We start from the raw sequence: 26,871 nt of genomic DNA, 5'->3' as shown, positions 1-26,871 counted from the left end.
CAGGTGAACTCTCCAGACAGACATTGCTTCTTGTGCTTTAATGGTAATTTTCTATTATTCTTGCTAAATTCTCCAAATAGCTAGAAAATGATATTATAAAATCAACATTTAAAAAATATATTTTCTGGATACAAAAAACAGACAAATGATTTCAGTTTGTCTAGGAAGCTCAGTACACATGGGCTGGCCAGGTATTACTAATATACACACCCAGGTGAGTTGGTTGATAACTTACATTAAACTTCATTTCAAAAAAATGTCTTTACTCAGGTTTTAATCCTGTTTTACTTCTAACAGGTGAAATGATACACTGAGGTAGATCTTAAAACAGTACGCGCGCGTGTACTTTTGTTGGCGCAACTGGCGCCAACAAAAGTACGCCGGATTTTATAAGATACACGTGTAGCCGCGCGTATCTTATAAAATCCGGGGTTGGCGCGCCCGTCCACTCTCCCTCCCCTCGCCCCCCGCCCCACCCCTCGCCCTCTAGGTTTTGACCGAAATCCCCCCTTCTTAATTCACTACCCCTAATATATTATTGTACATAATCTATACTTGCATTTAACTATGTATTTTTGCATTTACCTATTTGTACCGCATAACCTTGGTTTCCCTCATCCTTCTACCCCCCTTCCCCTCCCCCCTCACTAGTTCTTTTATCAGTTTCATTGTAAAGCCCTGTTGGCTACTTTTTTGGTTCCATGGAAACTGATGTGATGTTTTCTTAACGAATGTCGGTATACAAAAAAAACGTTAAATAAATAAATAAATAAATAAATAAAGAAGGCTGCGCAAAATTGGCAGCCTGCGTGCGCCGAGCCGCGCAATCTGCCTCCGTTCCCTCCGAGGCCACTCCGAAATCGGGGCGGCCTCGGAGGGAACTTTCCTTCCACGTCCCCCTCTTCCCCTCCCTTCCCCTCCCTTCCCCTATCTACCCCCCCCCCAGCCCTACCTAAATCCTCCCCCTATGGGGGACTCGGGACCACCACCGCCCGCCCCCGAACCATTGCCACGCCCCCAGACCTTCCCCAGACTGCCGACATGCCCCCTCCCGCCCCTTTTACGAAGCCCCGGGACTTACGTGCGTCTCTGGGCTTTGCGCGCGCCGGCGGCCTATGCAAAATAGGCGTGCGAGGGCCCTGCGAGCGTAAATCTGGCAGGATTTATGTGCACAGGGCTTTTAAAATCTAGCCCATAGAATTTCTAATGATATATCATTGAATAGCTTGGTAGTTTTTCATAACACATGGCTTTAGGTAATACTGAATATTTTCTGGAGTAAACTTTTTAAACCAATCCTTTGTTGATTTGATTCTAGGGCAAAATTATAACCTTAGGCAATGTCCTCAAGAATCACGATCAAGTCTCCAAAGAAGACACCTCAGTTTCTTATCAATTGTGTCTTTCATTATCTGTTTAACTTTATCATTTCTTATAGTATAGATGAAGGGATTTAGGAAGGGGGTTACAATGATATTTAACACTGCCACCATTTTGTTTAGGCCTATTGAGTTATTGTGGGGTATCACATACATGAAAATGCTACTTCCACAGCTCAATATAACAACAGTGAGATGTGAGGCACAGGTGGAGAAGGCCTTCTGGCTCCTCCCAGTGGATGGCATACGCAGGATGGTGGAGATGATACAGATATAGGAAAACAGAGTAATAAACAAAGAACTTAACAATAAAAATGAGGAAAGGATAAAAATGACCATTTTAAGAGTTTGGATATCAGAACAAGCAATCTCCATCAAAGGCGCCGTTTCACAAAAGAAATGATCCATGGTATTAGGACCACAGAATGATAGCTGCATGAAAAAAATGGCAGGAAATGTAATCAGCAGGAAAGAACCTCCCCAACAGATGAGGACAAGCCATAGGCAAACTCTACCGCTCATGATGGTCTCATAGTGCAGTGGACGGCAGATCGCCACATAGCGATCATAGGACATGACTGCCAAGAGAATAAACTCTGCTGTTCCTATGATGAAATAAAAATAGCCTTGTGCAAAGCAAGCAGCAATGGAAATGGATTTAGTCTCTGACAAGGTGTCTAGGAGCATCCTGGGGACAATGCAGGTGGTGAGCCAGATCTCCATGAAAGACAGGTTGCTGAGGAAGAAGTACATGGGTGTGTGAAGGTGGGAATCGATGTATACCAAGGCGATGATCAGACTGTTCCCAGTCAGGGTTAATAAGTAGATCAGGAGGAGAGCCATGAAGGACAGCATCCGAAGTCCAGAATTGACCGTAAACCCAAATCCCTGCAAAATGAACTCTGTCACCTTGCTTTTATTTCCAAGTCCCGGTTCTGAGATAATTTCCATCTGCAGAAACAAATGAAAAAATAAAGATAAATGCAAGTCAGAGAGCTGCACAGTAAAGTAAAAATAAATGTCGTTGATCAATGTCACAAAAGATGTTGATTTTTCACCTGTATTTATTTTGGTATTGTTGCCAGTACTAGTGTAACAGTTTTGGTCAGATTTTGCACAATAACAAAGTATATTTCTTAGCTCTGTTCCTTTCTCTTTATGGTATAGTAAATCCTTGTTCTAATATATTGTATTTCTTATAATTTTACAATAAATAAAAACAACTATGTTTTCAACTTTTGATTAAGCCACACCTCGTAATATTTTGTGATTAATTTTCAGAATTCCAAATCTCAAACACAGTGGCATAATCTGCATGTTTCCAAGTGATAGGACTTATTTTTATACCATGATACTGTAGGTGCTAAGACTTCAGCCACATGAGAAGACGTCTGTATCAAATTTTAAAATCCCACAGCAGTATGTACTTGAAGCATGCATTCATTTAACTGGGAAGAAAAAGGGATGGTGATAGGGACATTCCGTTGGATTCATAAGTAGGTGCACAGTCGCTATTTTGTATAAGCACAAACATTACTGAATTTGTATAAACACTTTTACACCTGCTCATTGACTCACACAATTGAAACTGGACTTGGCTTTTGTCTGCATTTTTTGGGCAGGAGTACTGTGTATAAACTGGTGGGGGGGATCATGGAGAAGTGCTGCAGGGCTAGGTTCACCAATGGAGGCATTGGTGAACGTGATTCCAAATACTTGTGCACCTAATCATTTTCAAGTTGGTGCAATTACTCTGCTGTTATACTTTGCTCTCCATGATTTGTTTTAATCTTTGAATATTTATTTTATGGGTATTGTAAGCTGCCGAGAGCACTGGATTGGAGGAAAATAAATTCAGAAAATGAAATAAAAAAAATACCCGCCTTCAAATTTAATTTTAGATTATTACATGTGATTTGTTACAATTATTTAGCACGTAAAATATATTATGTGTATTTATACAAAATTGACAGAAAAAGTATGCATGTTTCTGCTTTACAAATATGCACTTGAATTGTAACATATGCATGTTTGTAAAGGCAGAAAGTGCCACAAAGTTTATAAAATACTATCACAAATCTCCACAATCCTATTTTCACGTATAAATAATGGGCCATGGAAATAGTTGAAAGTCGGTTCTATATATACATTAGTAAAAGAGACACAGCTCTACTATTCTAGCCACCCAGATAATCATCTACACAATGCTGTTGTGTCCGTCGCTGTCCAACGTCTCTGCTCTGCCCACCTTACCTCATTGGCGATTCCCTTCTGGGTTGATGGAAGGCTAGATGCTGTGGCGTCTCTTGGCCGTCCTCCGCCGGCGTTCCCGGACCAGCTCGACGCTGCAAGCCGCCATGTTGACCAGATGGCTAAGGGCGCACGTGCATGCGGCCTGACTGATGTACCAGCGTTGGCGCGAACCACAGGGGCGTCCCCCTGAGATGACGTCATCAGCTCCAGATATTTAAGGTCTCAGTTTTCACTAACAAGACGAGTTAGCAAGGTATGGGGTTCACTTCCTCCAGGTCGCTGCGGATGGGATTCGCTCTCCGCAAACCTAGCTACTCTGCCTCCTCAGACTTCACTAGAGGTACCCGCTCCTCGGGGGCCCTGCCTTCTCTTTTTCATTTCAGGTCGCAGTCCAGAACTGGCACTCGCTCCTCGAGGGTCTCGTCCCAGACCAGCTCCTGAATACCACTTCTTTTAAGAAGTCATCGCTGCTTGCAACATTAGTGAGTTTCCATCTATCTCTCAGAGCTTTACCAGGTACTCGCTCCTTGAGGGCCTACTGCATTAGAACTCCTGGGCTGCCTCAAGAGAGTATGGTGTGAGTGTTATCACCAAGGACTTTTTCCAGAACTCTGCATATCCTATCTACTCACCTTCTTAGTTTATCTACAGCTCAGCCACCTTGGGATTGCTGTTCCAATACCTGAGGGACTACAGCCCAGCCGGGGGCTTCCATCTCACTACTGCCACCTCTGGTGGTTTACTATATTGTCTAATAAAAGAACTAGTGTGTGTCTGTCTCCTACACTAAGCCTGACCAGTGGTCCCTCTCGGGATTTCCCCCGAGGGTGTGGTCACCTGCCACCGGTCCAAGGATCTACCCACAACTATTCTAAATAATAACAGATTGCTATATCCAGCAACTCCATTAATAACAGATTGCTATCTCTCAGCTTTAACAACAGAGCTCTAATAACAGATTGCTAATTCCCAGCTTTAACAACAGAGCTTTAATAACAAATTCACAGCCATCTTACAGCTGTGTATACATAGAGTATTCAATTCCTGAGCAACATCTGCTTCCTCCTTATCCTCCAGCCATTCCTCTCTACTAACATCCATCCATTTAACTTCACATAGGTCCCAGATAAAAATTAGACTTGCTTATCAAAAAGGGACTACCTCTGTTTTCTATTCCTACAAAAATTCCAAGTAACTTAACAGCCCACTAATATCTTTTGATAATGAATTCCACAGAGGTGAAGCAATTCCCGAGAAGGCTCTTTTTCTGAATCCATGTCTCGGCAGTGATTTTACATTGGGTATTTCCGGCAGATGATTAAGAGTGAAGAGAAGATTCTGGCTGATAGATTGAGTTTTTTTCTTTCATGCTAAGAAATGTACTGTCACGCCATCAGTTTATAGAATTAGTGCCACATGATATGTTTCAGAAAAGTGTTAGTTCCTGTAATTTGAGCACTGGTGATAGTACGCAATGTTGTGAGCATACCTTACAGGGAGCAGTTCTGAGTACTAAAGTGAGTTCAGTTTGTCAAGGATTTGTGTGCATTCAGCTATGCAGAGAGGAGCTGAAAGCTGGAGGAATACTTCCAGCGATATGGCAAGGGGAAACTGTTTGCTACTGGTGAGATCATGAGCTCCTTCAAGGAAAAAGGCCATCTTATGATATTCATTATAGTGTGGGCATGGAACAGGGAAAAACAATGGGATCTTTCTTGCAAATGCAGTGAATTGCCTATAAGAGGGAAAAACTGCAAAGCAGAAATAATAGAGTAGGATTCACAGTTTATTAAAGAAGGCTAGGAATACCTAAACATGCTTCAAACATCCAACGGGTCTTTTTTAAGAAAATAAATTTGTGATGCATTTAGTTACTCTTGCATGAAATGATCAATTCAAATTCTCAGCACAAATTTGTGATGACTGTACAAACTCAATAGTGCCTGTAGAGCAGTTTGTAAATAACACTGTCAGACCAATTTTCAAATCTATTGATCTGAAGTTGTCTACCATAATTTCAGGGTCTGATTAAAGAAAACTTTGTTGCCATGGAGATACATGATCTCCATCTACTTTGAGAGCTTTTCATTCCCTAGTCCACTAAAATAAGTGATTGACCACCCTGTCATCTGTTCAATAGATCCCTGGAAACGGGAGTGTAATGGTTAATGAAAGCTACTTTGAAGAGAGAAAGGTGTTAAGAGGAGTACCACAAGGATTGGTTTTGGGACTGACACTGTTCAATGTCTTTGTGAGTGACACTGCGGAATGAATAGAAGGTAAAGTTTGTCTAATCGTGGATGATACTAAGATCTGCAACAGTGTGGGCATGTCTGAAGGAGTGAAGAGAATAAAAAGTGATTTAAGAAAGCATGGTCGAAGATGTGTCAGAATTCAGTGCCAAGAAGTGTAAAGTCATGCATCTAGGATTAGATAATCCAAAAAGGTTGATTATGATTGGGGTGAAAGACTGATGTACATGGACCAAGAAATGGATCTTGAGGTAATAGTGTCTGGCAGTCTGAAGTTGGTGAAGCAATGTGAAAAGGTGATAGCTAAAGCCAGAAGAATGCTGGGCTGCATAGAAAGAGAAATAGCCAGTAAGAAAAAAGGAAGATATAATGCTCTTGTATAGGTCCTTGGAGAGGCATCATCTGGAGTATGGTGTACTAGAGCCCATATCTAAAATTTGATAGAGATATGATGGAGGTAGTCCAGACAAGGGCAACCAAAAGAGTGTGGGGTCAGTATTGGAAGACTTGTCAGGAGAGGCTAAAGGATCTAAATATGCATACCCCAGAAGAGAGGAGGTACAGGTGAAATATGATAGAGACCTTCAGAAACTTGAAATATTTTAATGATACATGGACTTTGAAATTTTTTGTTGGAAAGAAATCAGTAGAACTTGGGGTCACGAAATGAAACTCCATGGTGAGATGACTCAGAACCAATGTCAGGAAATATTTCTTCACTCAGAGTTGGTGGATGCTTAGAATGCCCTTCCAGAGGAGGTGATGAAGACAAAAATAGTCAAATAATTCAAAGTAGCATGGGATAATCACTGTGGATCCCTACAGGCTAGAGGATGGAAATGAGGTAAAGAGTGCAAGCGGGTAACTTGCTGATGTGGTGATTATTACCCTTAACCAATAAGCGTTGATGCTTTTGGTGAAACTAAAACATGGCTATCCACTTAAACAGCAGGGGGAAAACGGAGATGGATTCAGACAACAACCAATGAGGTTCCCGACTTTTGTGGTCTGGGGAACTGATAAGTATGGGAGTAACTTGCATGGAGCAGCAGTTACTATCTTTAAGAGAAGGCATGGGATTATAACCTTAACCAACAAGCCTTGATGCATTTGACACAACTGCAACATCGCTCTCTGCTTTGACAGCTGTGGTGATGTAGAGGATGGAAGAGGAATTGGATTCAGATGACCACTAAGACGGGCCATGACGTTTATGGTCTGGGGTACTGATATGCAGAGATGAAAAGTAATACCACAGAATTGCTTCTAAGGCCAGGTCCATAAGCAAAGCACATCAAGCAACACTGTCTGAATTTTCTAGAAGGCTCATCACTCAGTAAATATGTTGCTAGCAGTACATTTTCTGATGGGTTATCATAAGGCTTGGGGACAACTGTGCGGAGTGGAAATTACTACCCTTAAGAGAAACATGGGGGTAACCTGCATGGAGCAGCAGATATCCCCATAAGACTCTTGCTGGGCAGACTGGATGGATTATTTGGTCCTTTTCTGCCATCATTTTTATGTTACGCTCCTGCAGAGTGAGCATAGCTTTAATGATTCTCTTTATAGCTGAATAAAAAAATACCAGGGAGCTGAGATGGTTTATTAGTTGCCTAATCAAGCTAAAAAATACAACAAAATAACTTCAGTTGAATGAAAATAGAAGCAGTTGGTGCTGGTGTTTTCTTTGTTAGTTATGGTGGGAGGTTTTTTTGTGATGATTTGCTGTTTTCTATTTTGAATTCAAAGTAAAAAAAAGCTTTTGTAACATACCTTTGCCATTGGATTAGATTTATTGAGGCCCAGGCTACAAATGTTAGCTCCAGTGTTGACCCCAGGATTGGAAGGATACATTGGAGATCGTGATATTATTTATTGAATCAATCAAAATACTTTAAATTCTGAAGACAGAGAAATGCCTACAGTATCCGAATTTAATGTGTTTTGACATGTTGAAAGTGGAATATAAATCAAATAAACAAAAAAAATATAACTTAAACAATAAATTACAAATAGATATTTTGTCTTCTGTTTTCTTAATTTGCATCCCTATTACATTCTTGTATTATTTGTTCTGTTTCTTCCATTTCAAATCAAAATAATTAGGAAGATATGTAAACACTTGATGTGCATTTATGGCATCTCTGCATTAATCTGATGAGTATCGACAGTGTTAAATACAATCAAACATTGAGAGGCTATAATATCAGGTGCATCGGTGTCACCAACCCTTACCCTGAAGATATCCATTCTGTCAGTACGGGACAGAAACCTTGTGTGGTGATGCAGTAAAGCCCAGGAAAGTATACAGACCAAGGTGATGATTTCAGTGTTAGTAAATAATCATATGCCTGTTACCATTCTAACTGGATGACTGGAAGTTTCTTTTCCCATGCATCTGGTCCACACTGTGTCTTCTGTATGACTTCAACAGTCCCTAATGTGTACTTGTCCTATTGTCTTGATCTATATACAACCCTGCAATACGAGGTCACACCTTTCATCCCCTCTATTTATATCATAGGCACTATGAGAAGCACCTGCCTCTTTATTACATCCAGTGTAGTGTCTATAGGGTATAATTAAAAGCGAGATGGATGATTTGCAATAAAACCAACCACCTTATTCTACTGGGAATAAATTAATTGCAGTGGGTTTATTCATCTCAGAACTAAAACCCACTGGGTGTAATATTCATTATGCCGGTTAAAGGACAAGTTTTCTGGTGAAAGTTAGCTGGATAGCTTGTCCTTATAGTCAGTAGTATAACTGCCTCACTGATTATACTTGCTTAAAGTTATCTAGCTACCTAACCGGCTATGTTTGAATATAACTTGGTAAGTAGTATGGGCTTATAATTTCTTCTTTACTGGATCTCTTCAAACAAAAACAAAAAAAAAGTAAGGGGACCTACCCTCACTTTCTCTAAATTTAATATTCTGCTCTATCAGGCCATACATCCCCCACCCCAAAACCCCCCAAAATAAGGCAGAAGTGATGAGGGTTTCTAGTTGGGCCTGGTCCCCACACCCCTTTGTGGTTTTTTTTATTGATTTAAGTGGGTTGCCTGGAGACCCTTCTAGCCAATCATTTACAGTTTCAAAACACTGGAAACCCATCTCCCCCAATGTAAAAATAATCCTGGTCAGGATGGGGTATGAACTTACTAACGTCTGGCACTCTACCACTGCATCTATCAGGAGCAGCACTGGAAGTATAACCAATATTTTATGCTTCCAGTGCCAGACGCAAAATTTACCCACAACAGATGTGTTGTTGACAGTGCAGATAGTGACCACTAAGGATGTGCAGAAGGAAAAACTTTGTTTCATTTTGTTTTTTATTTCGCCGGGACCCAAATTCACTTCATTAGTTTCATAGGGGAAAAAAACCAATTCGTTCATTAGTTACATTCGTTTTTTTCTTGCCATTAAAGTCAATGGGGAAGTATTTGCAGCCTATTTTTGGCTGCAGAATTGGGGTTTTCTTATCAATTCTGATGAAACTTCTGGGGAGCAATCATCAGAACAAGAAAAGAGCTCCAAGGTACCTAGACTGTGGCAAAGTGGCACCAAAGTGAATAGCCTAAGGCACTGTAAAGGGGCAATGGGGTACCAGGAGTGGCAAGAGTGTTTTAACAGAAGTGCAAAGCAGCAGCGAGAGTGTCAAAAACACACCACAGCTTCAAAAGATAGCACCCATAACAGTTGCATGAACCCTCGAAGGCAGCATGACATGCAAAGAGGCAAGACAAGTGGCATCAACATCCTACAGCACAATGAAGGGGGAACATAGCAAGCAGAAAGAGTGTCAGAAAAAACCACAAGGCACAAAGCAGCAGAAAGACTAGCACCAACACACTGAGGAACCATGATAGTGGCAAGAACACCACAAAACCTTGCCTCGACGCCACCCGCCACGATTGCGGGGCGCAAGAGAGGGAGTCCGCCATCCTCGTGTTTCCGTGTCGCCAGAAAGAACCCGCACTGGTAACTGCCGCACACCTCCGTAGTGTGGCACATTTGACTGGTGGGCCCGCCTCCTCCTTTTATCATCCTGCTGGGCAGCCGGTAGCTGAGGGAATGCCGGTTTCCCCAAAAGTGAGAAAGAGGGAGGATTTGTCACCCGGCACCCTGAATGGATCAACATTCCCAGGGCGGGGAAATCAGCAGACAGGCGCCACCTTCCTCCCCGCTTTGCCGTCCGAAAAGCGGAGCTGTCTGGCAGAGCAGCCTTCCCTCTGCGAGTTCCAGCTACCTAGCGCCTTTCCCTGCGCCTGCTCTATGACAGGGCTGTGAGGTCATTTATGACTCAGAGGAAAGGGCTGGTTGTTGCTATGGATTCTCCCACATGGCCTTCTCCTATTTCAAACGGCCGCAAAAAAGCACTGCAAACCAAAAGAATGAAACTAATATGATATGTTTCATTTGTGGGGGATCGCCATGCGTTTCGCAAACCCATGAATCAAACGAACAGGGACCTATTTGTTGCGGATTGCACATTCGTTGAGAATGAATGCACATCCCTAGTGACCACTATTTCTGATTGCATGCTATTTAAGTTAGTGGGTACTATTTAATTTTAATGCTCACACTTTCAAGTTAGTGCACACTAGAGGTGTGAATCGTGTGCCCTATCGTCTTAATGATCGAAATCATCTGGCAGGAGAAGAAAATCGTTTTTTCTGATTAGTGCGCACTAACGGGAGTTAGTGCGCACTAACCATTGTTAGTGCGCACCAACAGAAAATGATACAATTTGACACTTTTCAGGTCAGTTAAGGCCAGTTTAGGAATGAATATGTATTCCTATTGGCTGCCCTCTTATTTATTCATGTTACCAAGGTTCCCACTGACAATATATGGGGGATGGGAAATGGAAACAGTTGGTAGCTTGACAAAAAAAGTAATGTGATCAGTCAATGTGACTAGAACTTGTGCCCCAACCTTGATACCAGGGGTGTTGTGATCTTCCTGCACACAGTGCCCTATCCCTGATACCAGGGGTGTTGTGATCTTCCTGCACAAAGTGCCCTATCCCTAATACCAGGAGTGTTGTGATCTTTCTGCACAAAGTGCCCTAGCCCTGATACCAGGAGTGCTGTGATCTTCCTGCACAAAGTGCCCAATCCCTAATACCAGGAGTGCTGTGATCTTCCTGCACACAGTGCCCTAACCCTGATACCAGGGGTGTTGTGATCTTCCTGCATGCAGTGCCCTATCCCTATTAATATCAGGAGTGTTGTGATCTTCCTGCACACAGTGCCCTAACCCTGATACCAGGGGTGTTGTGATCTTCCTGCATGCAGTGCCCTATCCCTGATACCAGGGGTGTTGTGATCTTCCTGCACAAAGTGCCCTATCCCTAATACCAGGAGTGTTGTGATCTTCCTGCACAAAGTGCCCTAGCCCTGATACCAGGAGTGCTGTGATCTTCCTGCACAAAGTGCCCAATCCCTAATACCAGGAGTGCTGTGATCTTCCTGCACACAGTGCCCTAACCCTGATACCAGGGGTGTTGTGATCTTCCTGCATGCAGTGCCCTATCCCTATTAATATCAGGAGTGTTGTGATCTTCCTGCACATAGTGCCCTAACCCTGATACCAGGGGTGTTGTGATCTTCCTGCATGCAGTGCCCTATCCCTGATACCCGGGGTGTTGTGATCTTCCTGCACAAAGTGCCCTATCCCTAATACCAGGAGTGTTGTGATCTTCCTGCACAAAGTGCCCTAACCCTGATATCAGGAGTGCTGTGATCTTCCTGCACAAAGTGCCCTATCCCTAATACCAGGAGTGCTGTGACCTTCCAGCATGCAGTGCCCTAACCCTGATACCCGGGGTGTTGTGATTTTCCTGCACAAAGTGCCCTATCCCTAATACCAGGAGTGTTGTGATCTTCCTGCACAAAGTGCTACTTGCGTATCTATTAAAGTCCGGCGTACTCTTGTTTGTGCTGGTCGCATGAACAAAAGTACGTGTGGGCATACTTTTTAAAATCTTCCCTATTGCTTCTTGTACTTTAATGGTAATTTTCCGTTGTTCTTACCAAATTCTCCAGTTAGCTAGAAAATGATATTATAAAATCAACATTTAAAAAAAATTATTTTCTGGAAACAAAAAACATACAAATGATTTCAGTTTGTCTAGCAAGCTCAGTACACATGGGCTGGCCAGGTATTACTAATATACACACCCAGGTGAGTTGGTTGATAACTTACATTATTCATTTTTTAAAAATTGCTTTACTCTGGTAGTTATTCAAAACACATAGCTTTAGGTAGAACTGAATATTTTCTGGAATAAACTTTTTTAACCAATCCTTTGTTGATTTGATTCTGGGGCAAAATTATAACCTCAGGCAATGTCCTCAAGAATCACGATCAAGTCTCCAAAGAGGACACCTGAGTTTCTTATCAATTGTGTCTTTCATGATCCGTTTAACTTTCCCATTTCTTATAGTATAGATGAAGGGACTTAGGAAGGGGGTTACAATGATGTTTAACACTGCCACCATTTTCTTTAGGCCTATTGAGTTAAAGAGGGATATCACAGTCAGGAAAATGCTACTTCCATAGCACAATATAACAAAAATGAGATGGGAGGCACAGGTGGAGAAGGCCTTCTGGCTCCTCCCAGTGGATGGAATATGCAGGATGGTGGAGATGATGCACAGATAGGAAAACAGAATAATAAACAAAGGGCGACTGACATAGTGAGGGCAAAGGTAGCACCGGCGCCATTTTGAAGATTGGCAATATGGCCCGCGTGCAGGAGGTCGCTCCCGGACCCCCGCTGGACTTTTGGCAAGTCTTGTGGGGGTCAGGAGGCCCCCTCAAGCTGGCTAAAAGTCCCTGGGGGTCCAGCGGGGTTCCGGGAGTGATCTCCTGCACTCGTGACATCGGGAGACTGGAATCAAAATGGTGCCGGCGGTACCTTTGCCCTGTCATATGGTAAGGGCAAAGGGCCACCGGCGCCATTTCTATTAATGCAGCCGTGGCCCGAGAGCGGGAGTTCGCGCCCGGGCCCCCCCACTGGACCCCAGGTAATTTAAAACATTTTGGGGGGGTTCGGGAGGGCGGGGGATTTGTTTTAAAGGGTCGGGGTGGGTTTTACGGTTGTTTTGGTGTGCCGGTTTTTCTGCCCTCCCCCGATTTACGATTTTTGACGATAAATCGGGGGAATTGCTATTGTATCGTGGCTCTAATGATTTTTGACGATTTTAAATATATCTGACGATTGTTTTAAATCGTCAAAAAACGATTCACATCCCTAATATCTATGATACTATTATGAAACACTTATTGGGTTATATTTATTTATTTAACACTTTTCTATACCGACCTTCATAATAATAACCATATCGGATCGGTTTACATCGAAGAAGGGTAAAAACTGAAACGACAAATAAAGTTAATAAACAAATGAAGTGGAAGAGGCAAAGTTACATTCAACAAGGAGTAAGAACTTGGAAGCTTAATCAGCTGGAAAGAGAGGTTAAAGCAGGCAGTAATTATAAATATAATACAATAGAGAAGACCGGTTGAAGCATAATGTGCTTAGAAGTACCAGAGTCCATCGTTCAGGCGGAGAAGACCATCGTTCAGGTATAGAATAAGGGCAAACTAGTGTGTATCTGGGGGGTCAGAGAAGGCTTGGCGGAAGAGCCACGTCTTGAGTTTTTTCCTAAATGTTAAGAGGCAGGGTTCCAATCTGAGGTCTGAGGGGATGTTATTCCAGATAGATGGGCCTGCTATGGAGAACGCTCGGTCTTTGGTCGAGGTGAGGCGTGTGGCTTTAGTTGGGGGAAATTGCAGGGTTCCTTTGTGAATTTCTCTAGTTGGTTTGTTGGAGGAATGTAGTTTGAAGGGGATTCCAAGGTCGAGTTGAAGTTGATTGTGGATGGATTTGTGTATTAGGGTGATTGATTTGTGCTGGATTCTGAAATTCACTGGTAACCAATGTAGGTTTCTGAGGATGGGTGAGATGTGTTCTCCACGGTTAGTGTTGGTCAGCAATCTCGCTGCGGCGTGCTGTATCATCTGCAGTGGCTTGGTGGTATAATGGAAATGTCAAGATTTAATTTTTGGGGAGGGGAGAAGATGAAAATGAATTTTGATTGATTAACTGATTTCTCAGACCCTGTTAATTCACTCTGATGTCTTTGATCCTTCTGTTTTTTAAATTAGCTAACTGTAAATCATCTAGCCAAACTGAAGATCCCCGCTCCTAAACTGACCAAACTTTCTACTACGAAAGAACGTTCACTCATCATAGCTGGGTCCACAATATGGAACACCATGCCCTCTGAATTACGCCAGGAACTTTGCCACAAAAAATTTAAACAAAACCTAAAAGCCTGGTTATTCAAAAAAGCCTACTATTAATGAACTGAGACCTATTCTATTCATTTAAGTCGCTATCACATCCTACATGTTATCCCCCCTTCTCCTCCCTCTCCTCTCCAAGAAACCCCCCACCTGTCAGTGAGTTCTGTAATTTAACTGCAGAGATTACCTGATTAGTCATGATAGTTTATTTCCATAGACACTCGTATCTTGATATTTATTCTCCTAATACAAAGTTATACATGGTTTTGTATTCTTTCAGTTATTATGTTATATTGTAAAAGCGCTATGCTGAATTAATGTTATATGTAAATCGAGGTGATGTTATTCACGTGCCCGGTATATAAAAATCCGTAAATAAATACATAAATAAATAAATAGGGATGACTTCCATAGTAAATGATCGCAGAAAAAAAGATGAACTGGCTCGTCCCTTTTGCCCAGCTATGCTGTAAATAAGCAACAATATTTAACCTACATTAATTAAGTCACGCTTATAAATCCCTCTGCAATTACGGTTACGCTACTATATGTTCTCAGCTGCTATCCCTTCCTCCTGGAACCTTTCTCCCTCACTCCCTCTCCTTTTTCGCTCCTGCTCCATAACCCGCTCCCTGTTTTATGTAATTTCCTCCTTTCTCAAGTTTTATTGTAAACCGGCGTGATGTGCTTGCATGAACACCGGTATATTAAAAGCTGTTAAATAAATAAAGATGGCGCAGGCCATCTTTACTCATCAGCCCCTATTATAGAGTATAGTATGGCGATCGGCGCCATTTTGAAACCACCGGCACCGGCACCGAGGGTATGATTGAAGGGATGGCTCCCAGACCCCTCACTAGACCACCAGGTACATGTAAAAGGTTTTTGGGGGGATTGGGAGGGTGGGAGAAGCAAAGGGGTAATTTGTAAAGGGTCGGGTGGGGTTTTTTTTATCGGGCCATCGGCGCCATTTTTATCAGTGGTAGCCAAAATGACGGCGATGGCCCGAGAGCGGGAGATCGTGCCGGGACCCCCCCCACTGGACCACCAGGTAACTTAACATTTTGGGGGGGGGGTTCGGGAGGGTGGGGGAGGGTAAGGAATTTCTTTTAAAAGGTCGGGGTGGGTTTATGGGTTGTTTTGGTGTGCCGGTTTTCCCGCCCTCCCCCAAATAATTCCCGTGCCCTATTTAACGATACAATACAAATGCCCCTGACGATAAATCGGGGGCATTTGTATTGTATCATGCACTCTAACGATTTAGAACGATTTTAAAATTATCTGACGATAATTTTAATCGTTCAAAAACGATTCACATCCCTAGAAAGCATTGCCAGTCAGCTTTCAAATGTCAGCAACTTTAAAACGAGCGTGCTGGCACATGCTTAGGAGCGTAAACATGCAGGAATGCACATACGTGGGCAATCAGGCATCGAGAATTAAATTGCACCCATCACGCTTAGGTGTGCTTCTAATTATAAGAGCTAACTGGAGCCCTGGAAGTCTCATGTCCTGCCATGCCCTGCCCCAATTGTGCCACATTTCTGCTTGCGTGTGGCCCAGTTACATTCACTTATGGGCCGTTTTGTGTGAGGGACACTTTTAAAATTCACCTTTATGGTTGTTCTGATGTTGCTGTGTTAAGCATGTTCTGCACATGTGTACACAACCATGAACGTACTTTGTCTATACATTCATTAGTAATGTAAACATGTGATGGACGAAACAAGCATATCTATGATCCTATTATGATACACTTATTGGGATATATAATACAGATGTCAGGATTTCATTTTTGGGGAAGGGAGAAGATGAAAATTAAATAGTATTGATTAACTGATTTCTCAGACCCTGTTAATTCACTCTAACGCCTTTGATCCATCTGTTTTTTAAATTAGGTTACAAATGATCACAGAAAAAAAGATGAACTGGCTCATCCCTTTTGCCCAGCTATGCTGACCCTATATCTAAGGATGCTTCCGATCTGCCAGCAGCAGAGCAAGACAAACTGACAGATTTCTCCTTACACAGCAGTCTTTTTTCTCTGCCTCCTTTGTACTCCAACAGTTTTGCTGGAAGAAAATTCCCACTTCCTCCCCCCATACACCGAACTTATCCATCCCTAACTGGAAAGCTCAGTAATAACCTTAGCAGCCTGCATTACAAGTTTTACCATTGCCAGAACATCTGGGCTCCTGGGTCCCTTGCGCAGTCTGCCAGACAGACCTGGCCATGTGAGCGCCTGCATTTCCACTGGGCCTTCTTGTTATTATAGAACTTGCAGCCTGCAAGACAGACCCAGCTGCTAGTTTGATTCTATCATCTCAGCTTCATCTAAAAAGCTACCATTACTAGCTATACTCTCAGGTGAACTCTCCAGACAGACATTGCTTCTTGTACTTTAATGGTAATTTTCCATTGTTCTTGGCAAATTCTCCAATTAGCTAGAAAATGATATTATAAAATCAACATTTAAAAAAATTATTTTCTGGATTCAAAAAACAGACAAATAATTTCAGTTTGTCTAGCAAGTTCAGTACACATGGGCTGGCCAGGTATTACTAATATACACACCCAGGTGAGTTGGTTGATAACTTACATTAAACTTCATTTAAAAAAATTGCTTTACTCTTGTTTTAATCCTGTTTTACTTCTAACAGGTGAAATAATGCATAGAATTTCTAATGATATATTATTGGGTATCTTGGTAGTTTTTCATAACACATAGCTTTAGGTAATACTGAATGTTTCTGGAGTAAACCTTTTAAACCAATCCTTTGCTGATTTGATTCTGGGGCAAAATTATAACCTCAGGGAATGTCCTCAAGAATCACGATCAAGTCTCCAAAGAGGACACCTCAGTTTCTTATCAATTGTGTCTTTCATGATCTGTTTAACTTTCTCATTTCTTATAGTATAGATGAAGGGATTTAGGAAGGGGGTTACAATGATGTTTATCACTGCCACCATTTTATTTAGGCCTATTGAGTTATTGTGGGGTATCACATACGTGAAAATGCTACTTCCACAGCTCAATATAACAACAGTGAGATGGGAGGCACAGGTGGAGAAGGCCTTCTGGCTCCTCCCAGTGGATGGCATATGCAGGATGGTGGAGATGATACTCATATAGGTAAACAGAGTAATAAACAAAGGACTTAACAATATAAATGAGGCAAGGATAAAAATAACCATTTTAAGGGTATGGGTATCAGAACAAGCAATTTCCATTAATGGTGCTATGTCACAGAGGAAATGATCCATGATATTAGGACCACAGAATGATAGCTGCATGATAAAAATGGCAGGAAACGTAATCTGCAGGAAAGAGCCTCCCCAACAGATGAGGATAAGCCGTAGGCAAACTCTACCGCTCATGATGGTCTCATAGTGCAGGGGACGGCAGATCGCCACATAGCGATCATAGGACATGACTGCCAGGAGAATAAACTCTGCTGTTCCTATGATGAAATAAAAATAGCCTTGTGCAAAGCATGCAGCAATGGAAATGGATTTCCTCTCTGACAAGCTGTCTAGCAGCATCTTGGGGACGATGGAGTTGGTGAACAGGATCTCCATGATAGCGAAGTTGCTGAGGAAGAAGTACATGGGTGTGTGAAGATGGAAATCAAAGTATACCAAGGCGATGATCAGACTGTTCCCAGTCAGGGTTAATAAGTAGATCAGGAGGAGAGCCATGAAGGACAGAATCTGAAGTTCAGAATTGACAGTAAACCCAAATCCCTGCAAAATGAACTCTGTCACTCTGCTTTTATTTCTAAGTCCCAGGTCTGAGATAATTTCCATCTGCAGAAACAAAAGCAAAAATAAAGATAAATGCAAGTCAGAGAGCTTCACACTAAAGGGAAAAAAATATCTTTCATCAATGTCACAAAATATGTTCATTTTTCATTTCTATTTATTGCGGAATTGTTGTCAGTTCTAATTTAACAGTTTTGGTCAGATTTTGCACAATATCAAAGTATTTTTGTTAGCTCTATTCTTTTCTCTTTATGGTACTGCAAATGCTTATACTATGATATTGTATTTCTTATAATTTTACAATAAATAAAAACAACTATGTTTTCAACTTTTGATTAAGCCACGCCTCATGTAATATTTTGTTACTAATTTACAGAATTCCAAATCTCAAACACAGTGGCTTAGTCTGCATGTTTCCTAGTGATAGGACTTATTTTTATACCATGATACTATAGATGCTAAGACTTCAGCCACTTGATAAGTCTGTATCAAATTTTAAAGTCCCACAGCAGTTTGTACTTGTAGCATGCATTCATTTAACTGGGAAGAAAAAGGGATGGTGTTAGGGATATTCCGTTGGATTCTGACCCCCCCCCAAGCTGGCCAAAAGTTCCTTTTGGGCCCAACGAGGGTCCCGGAGCGAACCCGCGGGGAATCACGTGATGCCGCGTCACTCTGACGTGGCGCCGACGTCCCGTGCTCCTCGCAAAGGAGTTCAGAAATGGCGTCCTGACTCCCCGCTGGATCACCAGGGAGTTGTGGTAAGTCTTGGGGGGGGGGGGGGGATTAAGGAGGGTGAGGGGTTTAAATTTTATTTGCACGTATGGACATAGACTCAACTTATGGAATTCTCCATATGCCCATATTGACCGCAAATGGGACCCCCTTTCGACTTATGGACTTATGAACATAAACTTTTGCTCTGCACATCCCTAACAGGGAGTAACCATGGGATCTTTCTTGCAAATGCAGTGAATTGCCTATAAGAGGGAAAAACAGCAAAGCAGTAATAGATTAAGATTCACAATTTATTAAAGAAGGCTAGGAATACATAAACATGCCTCAATAATCCAACAGGTCTTTTTTAAGAAAATAAATTTGTTGATGCATTTAGTTCCTCTTGCGTGAAATGATCAATTCAAATTCTCAGCACAAATTTGTGATGACTGTACAAACTCAATTGTACCTATAGAGCAGTTTGTAAATAACAGTGTCAGACCAATTTTCAAATCTACTGATCTGGAGTTGTCTACCATTATTTCAAGGTCTGATTAAAGAAAACTGTGCTGCCATGCAGAGAGACATGATCTCTGTCTACTTTCATCTCCTAGTCCACTAAAACAAGTGATTGACCACCCTGTCATCTGTTCAACAGATCCCTGGAAATGGGAGTGTAATGGTTAATGAAAGAACTTTGAAGAGAGAAAGATGTTAAGAGGAGTACCACAAGGATTGGTTTTGGGACTGCCACTGTTCTATATCTTTGTGAGTGACACTGCAGAATGGGTAGAAGGTAAAGTTTGTCTAATCGATCTACAACAGTGTGGGCATTTCTGAAGGAGTAGAGAGAATGAAAAATGATTTAAGAAAGCTCAGTTGAAGATATGTCAGTTAGAATTCAATGCCAAGAAGTGCAAATTCATGCATCTAGGATGAGATAATCCAAAAAAGTTGTATATGATGGGGGTGAAAGACTGACGTGCATGGACCAAGAAATGGATCTTGGGGTAATGGCATCTGGCAGTCTGAAGTTGGTGCAGCAATGTGACAAGGTGATAGCTAAAGCCAGAAGAATGCTGGGCTGCATAGAAAGAGAAATAGCCAGTAAGAAAAAAGGAAGTGATAGTGCTCTTGTATAGGTCCTTGGTGAGGCAACATCTGGAGTATGGTGTACTAGAGCCCATATCTAAAAATTGATAGAGATATGAAGGAGGTAGTCCCGACAAGGGCAACCAAAATGATGTGAGGTCAGTATTGGAAGACTTGTAAGGAGAGGCTAAAGGATCTAAATATGCATACCCCAGAAGAGAGGAGGTACAGGGGAGATATGATAGAGACCTTCAGAAACTTGAAATGTTTTAATGATACATGAACTTTGAACTTTTTTGTTGGAATGAAATCAGTAGAACTTGGGATCACAAAATGAAACTCCATGGTGAGATGACTCAGAACCAATGTCAGGAAATATTTCTTCACACAGAAGTGGTGGATGCTTAGAATGCTTTTCCAGAGGAGATAGTGCGACAAAAACAGTCAAATAATTCAAAGGAGCATGGGATAATCACTGTGGATCCCTAAAGTCTAGAGGATGGAAATGAGGTAAAGAGTGCATGGGAGTAACTTGCTGGTGTGGTGATTACTACCCTTAATCAATAAGTCTTGATGCTTTTGATGAAACTAAAACATGGCTATCCACTTAACCAGCAGGGGGAAAGGGGAGTTGGATTCAGACAACAACCAATGAGATTCCCAACTTTTGAGGTCTGGGGAAGTAATAAGTATGGGAGTAACCTGCAAGGAGCAGCAGTTACTATCCTTAACAGAAAGCATGGGGTTATAACCTTAACCAATAAGCCTTGATGCGTTTGACACAACTGCAACATCGCTCTCCGCTTTGACAGCTGTGGTGATGATATGGATGGAAGAGGAATTCGATTCAGATGACCACTAAGACGGGCCATGATGTTTATGGTCTGGGGTACTGATATGCAGATGTAAAAAGAAAAACCACAGAATTGCTTCTAAGGCCAGGTCTATAAGCAAAGCACATCAAGCAACACTATCTGAATTTTGAAGAAGGCTCATCACCCAGTAAAAATGTTGCTAGCACTAAATTATTTTATGGCTTATTGTAAGGCTTGGGATAACTGTGCGGAGTGGAAATTACTATCCTTAAGAGAAACATGGGAGTAACCTGCATGGAGCAGCAGATATCCCCATAAGAATCTTGCTGGGCAGATTGGATAGATCATTTGCTCCTTTTCTGCCGTCATTTATATGTTACTATATTAGTATGTAAGACCTTTTAGGACGTACCTCTAACCTCAAGTTACAAGTTTGTGCAATTTTGTCAGTGCCTACCAAGTTTGTGAGAATTTTTCAGGCTTCAAATTTCAAAATAAATGAGAAAACCACCCAACAATTCTATTTGAATGAGGAGTTGTGAAGCATCATCCTAAAAGTTACTGCTCCATTCCAAAAGCTTCTTCAGAATACGATCCTGCAGAATGAGCACAGCTTTAATGATTCTCTTTATAGCTGAATAAAGAAATACCAGGGAGCTGAGATGGTTATTAGTTGCCTAATCAAGCCAAAAAAACAACAAAATAACTTCAGTTAAATGAAAATGGAAGCAGTTGGTGCTGGGGTTTTTTTTTTGTGATGATTTGCTGTTTTCCATTTTGAAATCAAAGTAAAAAAAAAAGCTTTTGTAACATGCCTTTGCCATTGGATTAGATTTATTGAGGTCCAGGCTACAAATGTTAGCTCCAGTGTTGACCCCAGGATTGGAAGGATACATTAGAGATCATGATGTTTATTGACCCGACCAAAATACTTTAAATTCTGAAGACAGAGAAATGCCTACAGTATCTGAATTTAATGTATTTTGACAAGTTGAAAGCGGAATATAAATCAAATAAGCAAAAAAAAAATATAACTTAAACAATACATTACAAATATGTATTTTGTCTTCTGATTTCTTAATTTGCATCCCTATTACATTTTTCTATTATTTGTTCTGTTCCTTCCATTTCAAATGAAAACAATTAAGAAGATATGTAAACACCTGGCATGCACTTATGGCATCTCTGCATTAATCTGATGAGTATCGACAGTGTTAAATACAATCAAACATTGAGAGGGTATAATATCAGGTGCATCGGTGTCACCAACCCTTACCCTGAAGACATCCATTCTGTCAGTATGGGACAGAAACCTTCTCTGGTGATGCAGTAAAGCCCAGGAAGGTATACATACCAAAGTGATGATTTCAGTGTTAGTAAATAAACATATGCCTGTTACAATTCTAACTGGATGACTGGAAGTTTCTTTTCCCATGCATCTGGTCCACACTGTGTCTTCTGTGTGACTTCAACAGTCCCTAATGTGTACTTGTCCTATTGTCTTGATCTATATGCAACCCTGCAATACGAGTCACACCTTTCATCCCTTCTATTTATGTCATAGGCACTATGAGAAGCACCTGCCTCTTTATTACATCCAGTGTAGTGTCTTTAGGGTATAATTAAATGCGAGATGGATGATTTGCAATAAAAACAACCACCTTATTCTACTGGGAATAAATTAATTGCAGTGGGTTTATTCGTCTCACAACTAAAACCCACTGGGTGTAATATTCATTATGCCGGCTAAAGAACAAGTTTTCTGGTGAAAGTTAGCTGGATAGCTTGTTCCTTATAGTCAGCAGGATAACTGCCTCACTGATAATATTTGCTTAAATTTATGTACCTACCTAACTGGCTGTGTTTGAATATAACTGGGTAGGTTGTTAAGTTATCTAGCCTTGTAAGGGCTGATAATTTCTTATTAATGGGATCTCTTTAATAAAAAAAAAAAAAATTAAAGGGATCTACCCTCACGTTCTCAAAATTTAGTATTCTGCTCTATCAGGCCATGCATCCCCTACCCCAAAATTCCCCAAAATAAGACAGAGGTGATGTGGATTTCTAGTTGGGCCTGGTCCCCACACCCCTTCTTGGTTTCTTAATTGATTTAAGTGGGTTTTCTGGAGACCCTTCTAGTCAAGCATCTACAGTTTCCAAACACTGGAAACCCATCTCCCCCAATGTAAAACAAATCCTGGTCAGGAGTGGGGTACGAACTTACCAACTTCTGGCAATCCACCACTGCATCTATCAGGAGCAGCACTGGAAGTATAACCAATAGTTGATGTTTCCAGCGCCAGACGCAAAAACTACCCACAGCAGATGTGTTGTTGACAGTGCAGATAGTGACCACTAGGGATGAGCAGAAGGAAAAACTTTGTTTCATTTTGTTTTTCATTTCACCGGGACCCAAATTCGTTTCATTAGTTTCATAGGGGAAAAAACCCAGTTCATTCATTAGTTACATTTGTTTTTTTCTTGCCATTAAAGTCAATGGGGGAGGTATTTGCAGCCTAGTTTTGGCTGCAGAATTGGGGTTTTCTTATCAGTTCTGATGAAACTTCTGGGGAGCAATCATCAGAACAAGAAAAGAGCTCCAAGGTTCTTAGACTGTGGCAAAGAGGCACCAAAGTGGCATGAATAGCCTAAGGCATTGTAAAGGGGCAAAGGGGTACCAGAAGTGGCAAGAGTACTTTAACAGAGGTGCAAAGCAACAGCGAGAGTGTCAAACACCCACCACAGCTTCAAAAGAGAGCACCGATAACAGTTGCATGAACCCTCGAAGGCAGCGTGACAGGCAAAGTGGCAAGACAAGTGGCATCAACATCCTGTAGCACAATGAAGGGGGAATATAGCAAGCAGAATGGGTGTCATAAAAAACCACAAGGTGCCAATAAGGGACAAAACAGCAGAAAGACTAGCAGCAATTCACTGAGGAACCATGATAGTGGCAAGAACACCATAATACCTGCCTCGATGCCACTCACCATGGGCGTGGGGTGCGAGAGAGGGAGTCCGCCGTCCACGCATGTCCGTGGCGCCGGGACGAACCCATGTCGGTGACTTCTGCGTGCCTCCCGACTGTGGTGTGTTCAATAGGCGGGCCCGCCTCCTTCTTTTATCATCCCATCGGGGAGCCGAGGGAACGCCAACTTCCCTGAAAGGAAGAAAGAGGGCAGGTGGGGTGCCCAGAGCCCCGGATGGATCGACATCCCCTAGGCGGGTAAATCGGCAGGCAGGCAACACCTTCCTCCCCGCCCCGCCGCACAGGATGTGGAGCCGTCCAGCAGAGTACCCTTCCGTCCGCAAGTTCCAGGTACCTAGCGCCTTTCCCCGCGCCCGCTCTATGACTCAATCTATGACTCACAGGAAAGGGCTGGTTGTTGCTATGGATACTCCCACAAGGCCTTCTCCTATTTCAAATGGCCGCTAAGAAAGCACTGCGAACCAAAAGAATGAAACTAATATGATATGTTTCATTCGTGGGGGATCGTCATGCGTTTCACGAACCCATGAATCAAACGAAAAGTGAACTATTCTTTGCAGATTGCACATTCGTTGAAAATGAATGCACATCCCTAGTGACTACTAATTCTGATTGCATGCTATTTAAGTTAGTGGGTACTATTTAATTTTAATGCACACTCTTTCAAGTTAGTGCACACTATTGGGTTAATGCACACTAAAAATGAGGTGTGAGGATGAAAAGCACAGTCTGAGACTTTTCCCATGCCCTGTTATTCCTCAACCTGGTGTTTCTTTCAGGGTTGCTTGTTTGCTCATGTAGGACCCCCTTCCATCTTTTCCTAATTTTCCTGAAGGTGACAATGTACCACATAAGGCTAAGTACAATCCTCCCTTCCTCAAACACTATTCCCTGACCCCACCTACATCTAGGTAAGACATGGGTTTATGAATTTCCTCAAATTCTGATGTTCCGCTATTTAGGGTAACATATATAAACCCCCCACCAAAAGGCTATTACCCTAGAATCCACAAACGTGTAAATTTAACTCTTGATTGAAGGACACCTATCTTATGCTGAACAACTTTCCATAGTTCTTGGGTCTATTGTCTGTGATATTTAGCTCTTACCTTGTAAAGGTATTTCTTGTTGCTGCGTGCACCTAGAGCTGAGGAGAGCATTGTCAGTCAGCTTTCAAATGTCATTAACTTTAAAACGAGCGTGCTGGCACATGCTTAGGAGCTTAAGAGTGCAAGAGTGCACATATGTGTTGCGCCCGGGGGTGGACCCTTGTCCTGTGGCAGTGATGGGACATCTAAAAGGGAACAGGAGGTAACTTCCCCCAGGGGGCAGTGCACTGGAGGAGACAGAAGCTGTGAAGAGCTTCACCACTGGAAGCCCGAGGTCCCCGGAAAGGCTATGGTGCTGCCTTCCGCCATGCTCCTCCCAAGGGCCTACAAGGGTGCGTGCGCGCATGCCACCCACGTCTTTATTGCAGCATTGGTGCGAACCTTGGGGGCATTCCCCTTTACTGATGTCATGCTATCCAGGTATATAGCCTGTACTTTGTTGCTATCTCGTTGAGTTAGCAAAGGATTGGTTTCAGCTGGTTTAAGCTACTCTGCTGCTTCTGTGCTGCCTCTCTCTGGCCTTTGGGGTATTGCTAACCTGGGTACCTGCTCCTTGGGGGCCCTATGCTTTATTTCAGGTGCCTTACAGGGATCAGGTACTCGCTCCTCAAGGGCCTGCTCTCCTTTCCTCGGTGCCGCTACCAAACTTCTTCAACCTGGTGGAATTGCATATCAACAGCAACCGTCTTATGAGTAATCTAACTCTCAGTTTATCTCATCCACAGTACTGCCTTGCTGGGAAACCTACACCGGAATCCCCCTGTACCTAAGGGGTGAGAAGGGCTCCCTCTGCCGAGGGTCCTGAGACTTATACATCCAGACTACCTCACTACTGCCACCTCTGGGGATATACCTCAAGCTGTTTAATAAAAGAACTAACTCTGTGTTTGTGCATCTGCGTTTAGCCCAGTACTGTGGCGCCTCACGGGGCTCCTCCCCATGGGCATGGTCATTTGCCTCAGTACCCAAGAATCCACCCAAACACCACTTAACCATAACAGAGGCAGTCGGGGTGGTCATCCGAAGACTACTGCAAATGGGGATATGTCGGTGGCTGCTGCGACATGAGTGTTGTGGGTCAGCTCAGCCCAGGGGAGAAGATCCGACCAATTTTCTTGCTGATCATTTACATAAGAGCGTAAGAATCTCTTCAAGGTCCGATTGTTCCTTTCGGCCTGCCCATTGGCCTGAGGATGGTCGGCCGACGTATAACTCAGGGAAATATCGAACTTTTGACACAAGGAATGCCAATACTTGGCGGCAAATTGTGGTCCCCGATCAGACACAATCTCTTTAGGGAGTCTGTGGAGATGATAGATGTTCTTCAGGAAGAGATTTGCCAGTTCCTGGGCTGAAGGAAGGCCCGGCAAGGGGATAAAGTGACCCATTTTCGAGAAACGGTCAAAGACGACCCAAATCACCGTGTTATTCTGGGAAGAAGGTAGATCAGTAATAAAGTCTATCGAAATGCTGGACCATGGCTCGGTAGGTGCCGGGAGAGGCTGAAGCAAGCCCCAAGGCTTCCCGGTTGGCTGTTTTTGCTGGGTGCAAGTGGGACATGAGTCCCATAGTTTCAGGAATCTTGCACCATAGTAGGCCAACAATAGTACCTTCGCAGCATTTCCAGGGTCCTTGCAGGACCAGAGTGGCCTGCAAGTTTGGAGTCGTGGGCTCACTTTAAGACAGGCTCACATAGCTGGCGAGGAACAACGGTCTTTCCAACAGGGACTGTGGTAGTCGCAGCAAGGGAAATACAAGCAGGATCGATCATGAAGCTGGGAACTTCCAGATCGTCTTCAGGCTTGAATGATCTGGACAGCGCATCAGTGTGCAATTTCTTGGAACCAGGATGAAAGCAAAGGTTAAAGTAAAACCTCTCAAACAATAAGGCCCACTGGGCCTGATGGGGGTTCAGAAGTTGAGCCTCTTTGAGATGTTCGAGGTTCTTGTGGTCAGTGAAGATGGTAAACTTATGTTGCACCCCTTCCAACCAGGGGCGCCATTCTTGAAGCGCTAGCTTGACCGCAAGGAGTTCGCGGTCACCAATGGTGTAATGTTGTTTCATGGGGGAAAACCTATGAGAGTAAAATGAGCAGGGGATTAGCTTGCCTGTGGGAGAGTGTTGACTGAGAATGGCTCCGGCGCTGATCGCGGAGGCGTCGACCTCCACAAC

The 26,871-nt window shown here is 42.7% G+C and overlaps 2 protein-coding genes across 2 annotated transcripts; both read right to left on the bottom strand.

The window, feature by feature from the left end:
* Positions 1-1,346: 1,346 nt before the first annotated feature.
* Positions 1,347-2,330, bottom strand: LOC115077372 (olfactory receptor 6M1-like). The gene has a single exon (XM_029579667.1). It carries the CDS (start codon positions 2,328-2,330, stop codon positions 1,347-1,349), a length of 984 nt encoding a protein of 327 aa, XP_029435527.1.
* A 14,707-nt stretch (positions 2,331-17,037) lies between these two features.
* LOC115077371 (olfactory receptor 6M1-like) lies at positions 17,038-24,749 on the bottom strand. Its single transcript, XM_029579666.1, has 2 exons — positions 24,699-24,749; positions 17,038-18,021 (listed from the first exon to the last, which is right to left on the bottom strand). Exons 1-2 carry the CDS (start codon positions 24,747-24,749, stop codon positions 17,038-17,040), a joined length of 1,035 nt encoding a protein of 344 aa, XP_029435526.1.
* Positions 24,750-26,871: the final 2,122 nt, after the last annotated feature.

The sequence above is a fragment of the Rhinatrema bivittatum genome, chromosome 16 (genome assembly GCF_901001135.1).
Source record: "Rhinatrema bivittatum chromosome 16, aRhiBiv1.1, whole genome shotgun sequence".
Classification (NCBI taxonomy): domain Eukaryota; kingdom Metazoa; phylum Chordata; class Amphibia; order Gymnophiona; family Rhinatrematidae; genus Rhinatrema; species Rhinatrema bivittatum.
The sequence above is the reverse complement of the archived record's forward strand: the minus strand, read 5'-3'. Positions and strand labels throughout refer to the sequence as shown.

Excerpts from the sequence above, each read along its gene's own strand:
- LOC115077372 (XM_029579667.1), bottom strand. The coding sequence starts at position 2,330 with ATGGAAATTATCTCAGAACCGGGACTTGGAAATAAAAGCAAGGTGACA.
- LOC115077371 (XM_029579666.1), bottom strand. The coding sequence starts at position 24,749 with ATGCTCTCCTCAGCTCTAGGTGCACGCAGCAACAAGAAATACCTTTAC. Across the intron at positions 18,022-24,698 it reads ACAAGAAATACCTTTACAAG|ATGGAAATTATCTCAGACCT; the intron begins GTAAGAGCTAAA and ends TTGTTTCTGCAG.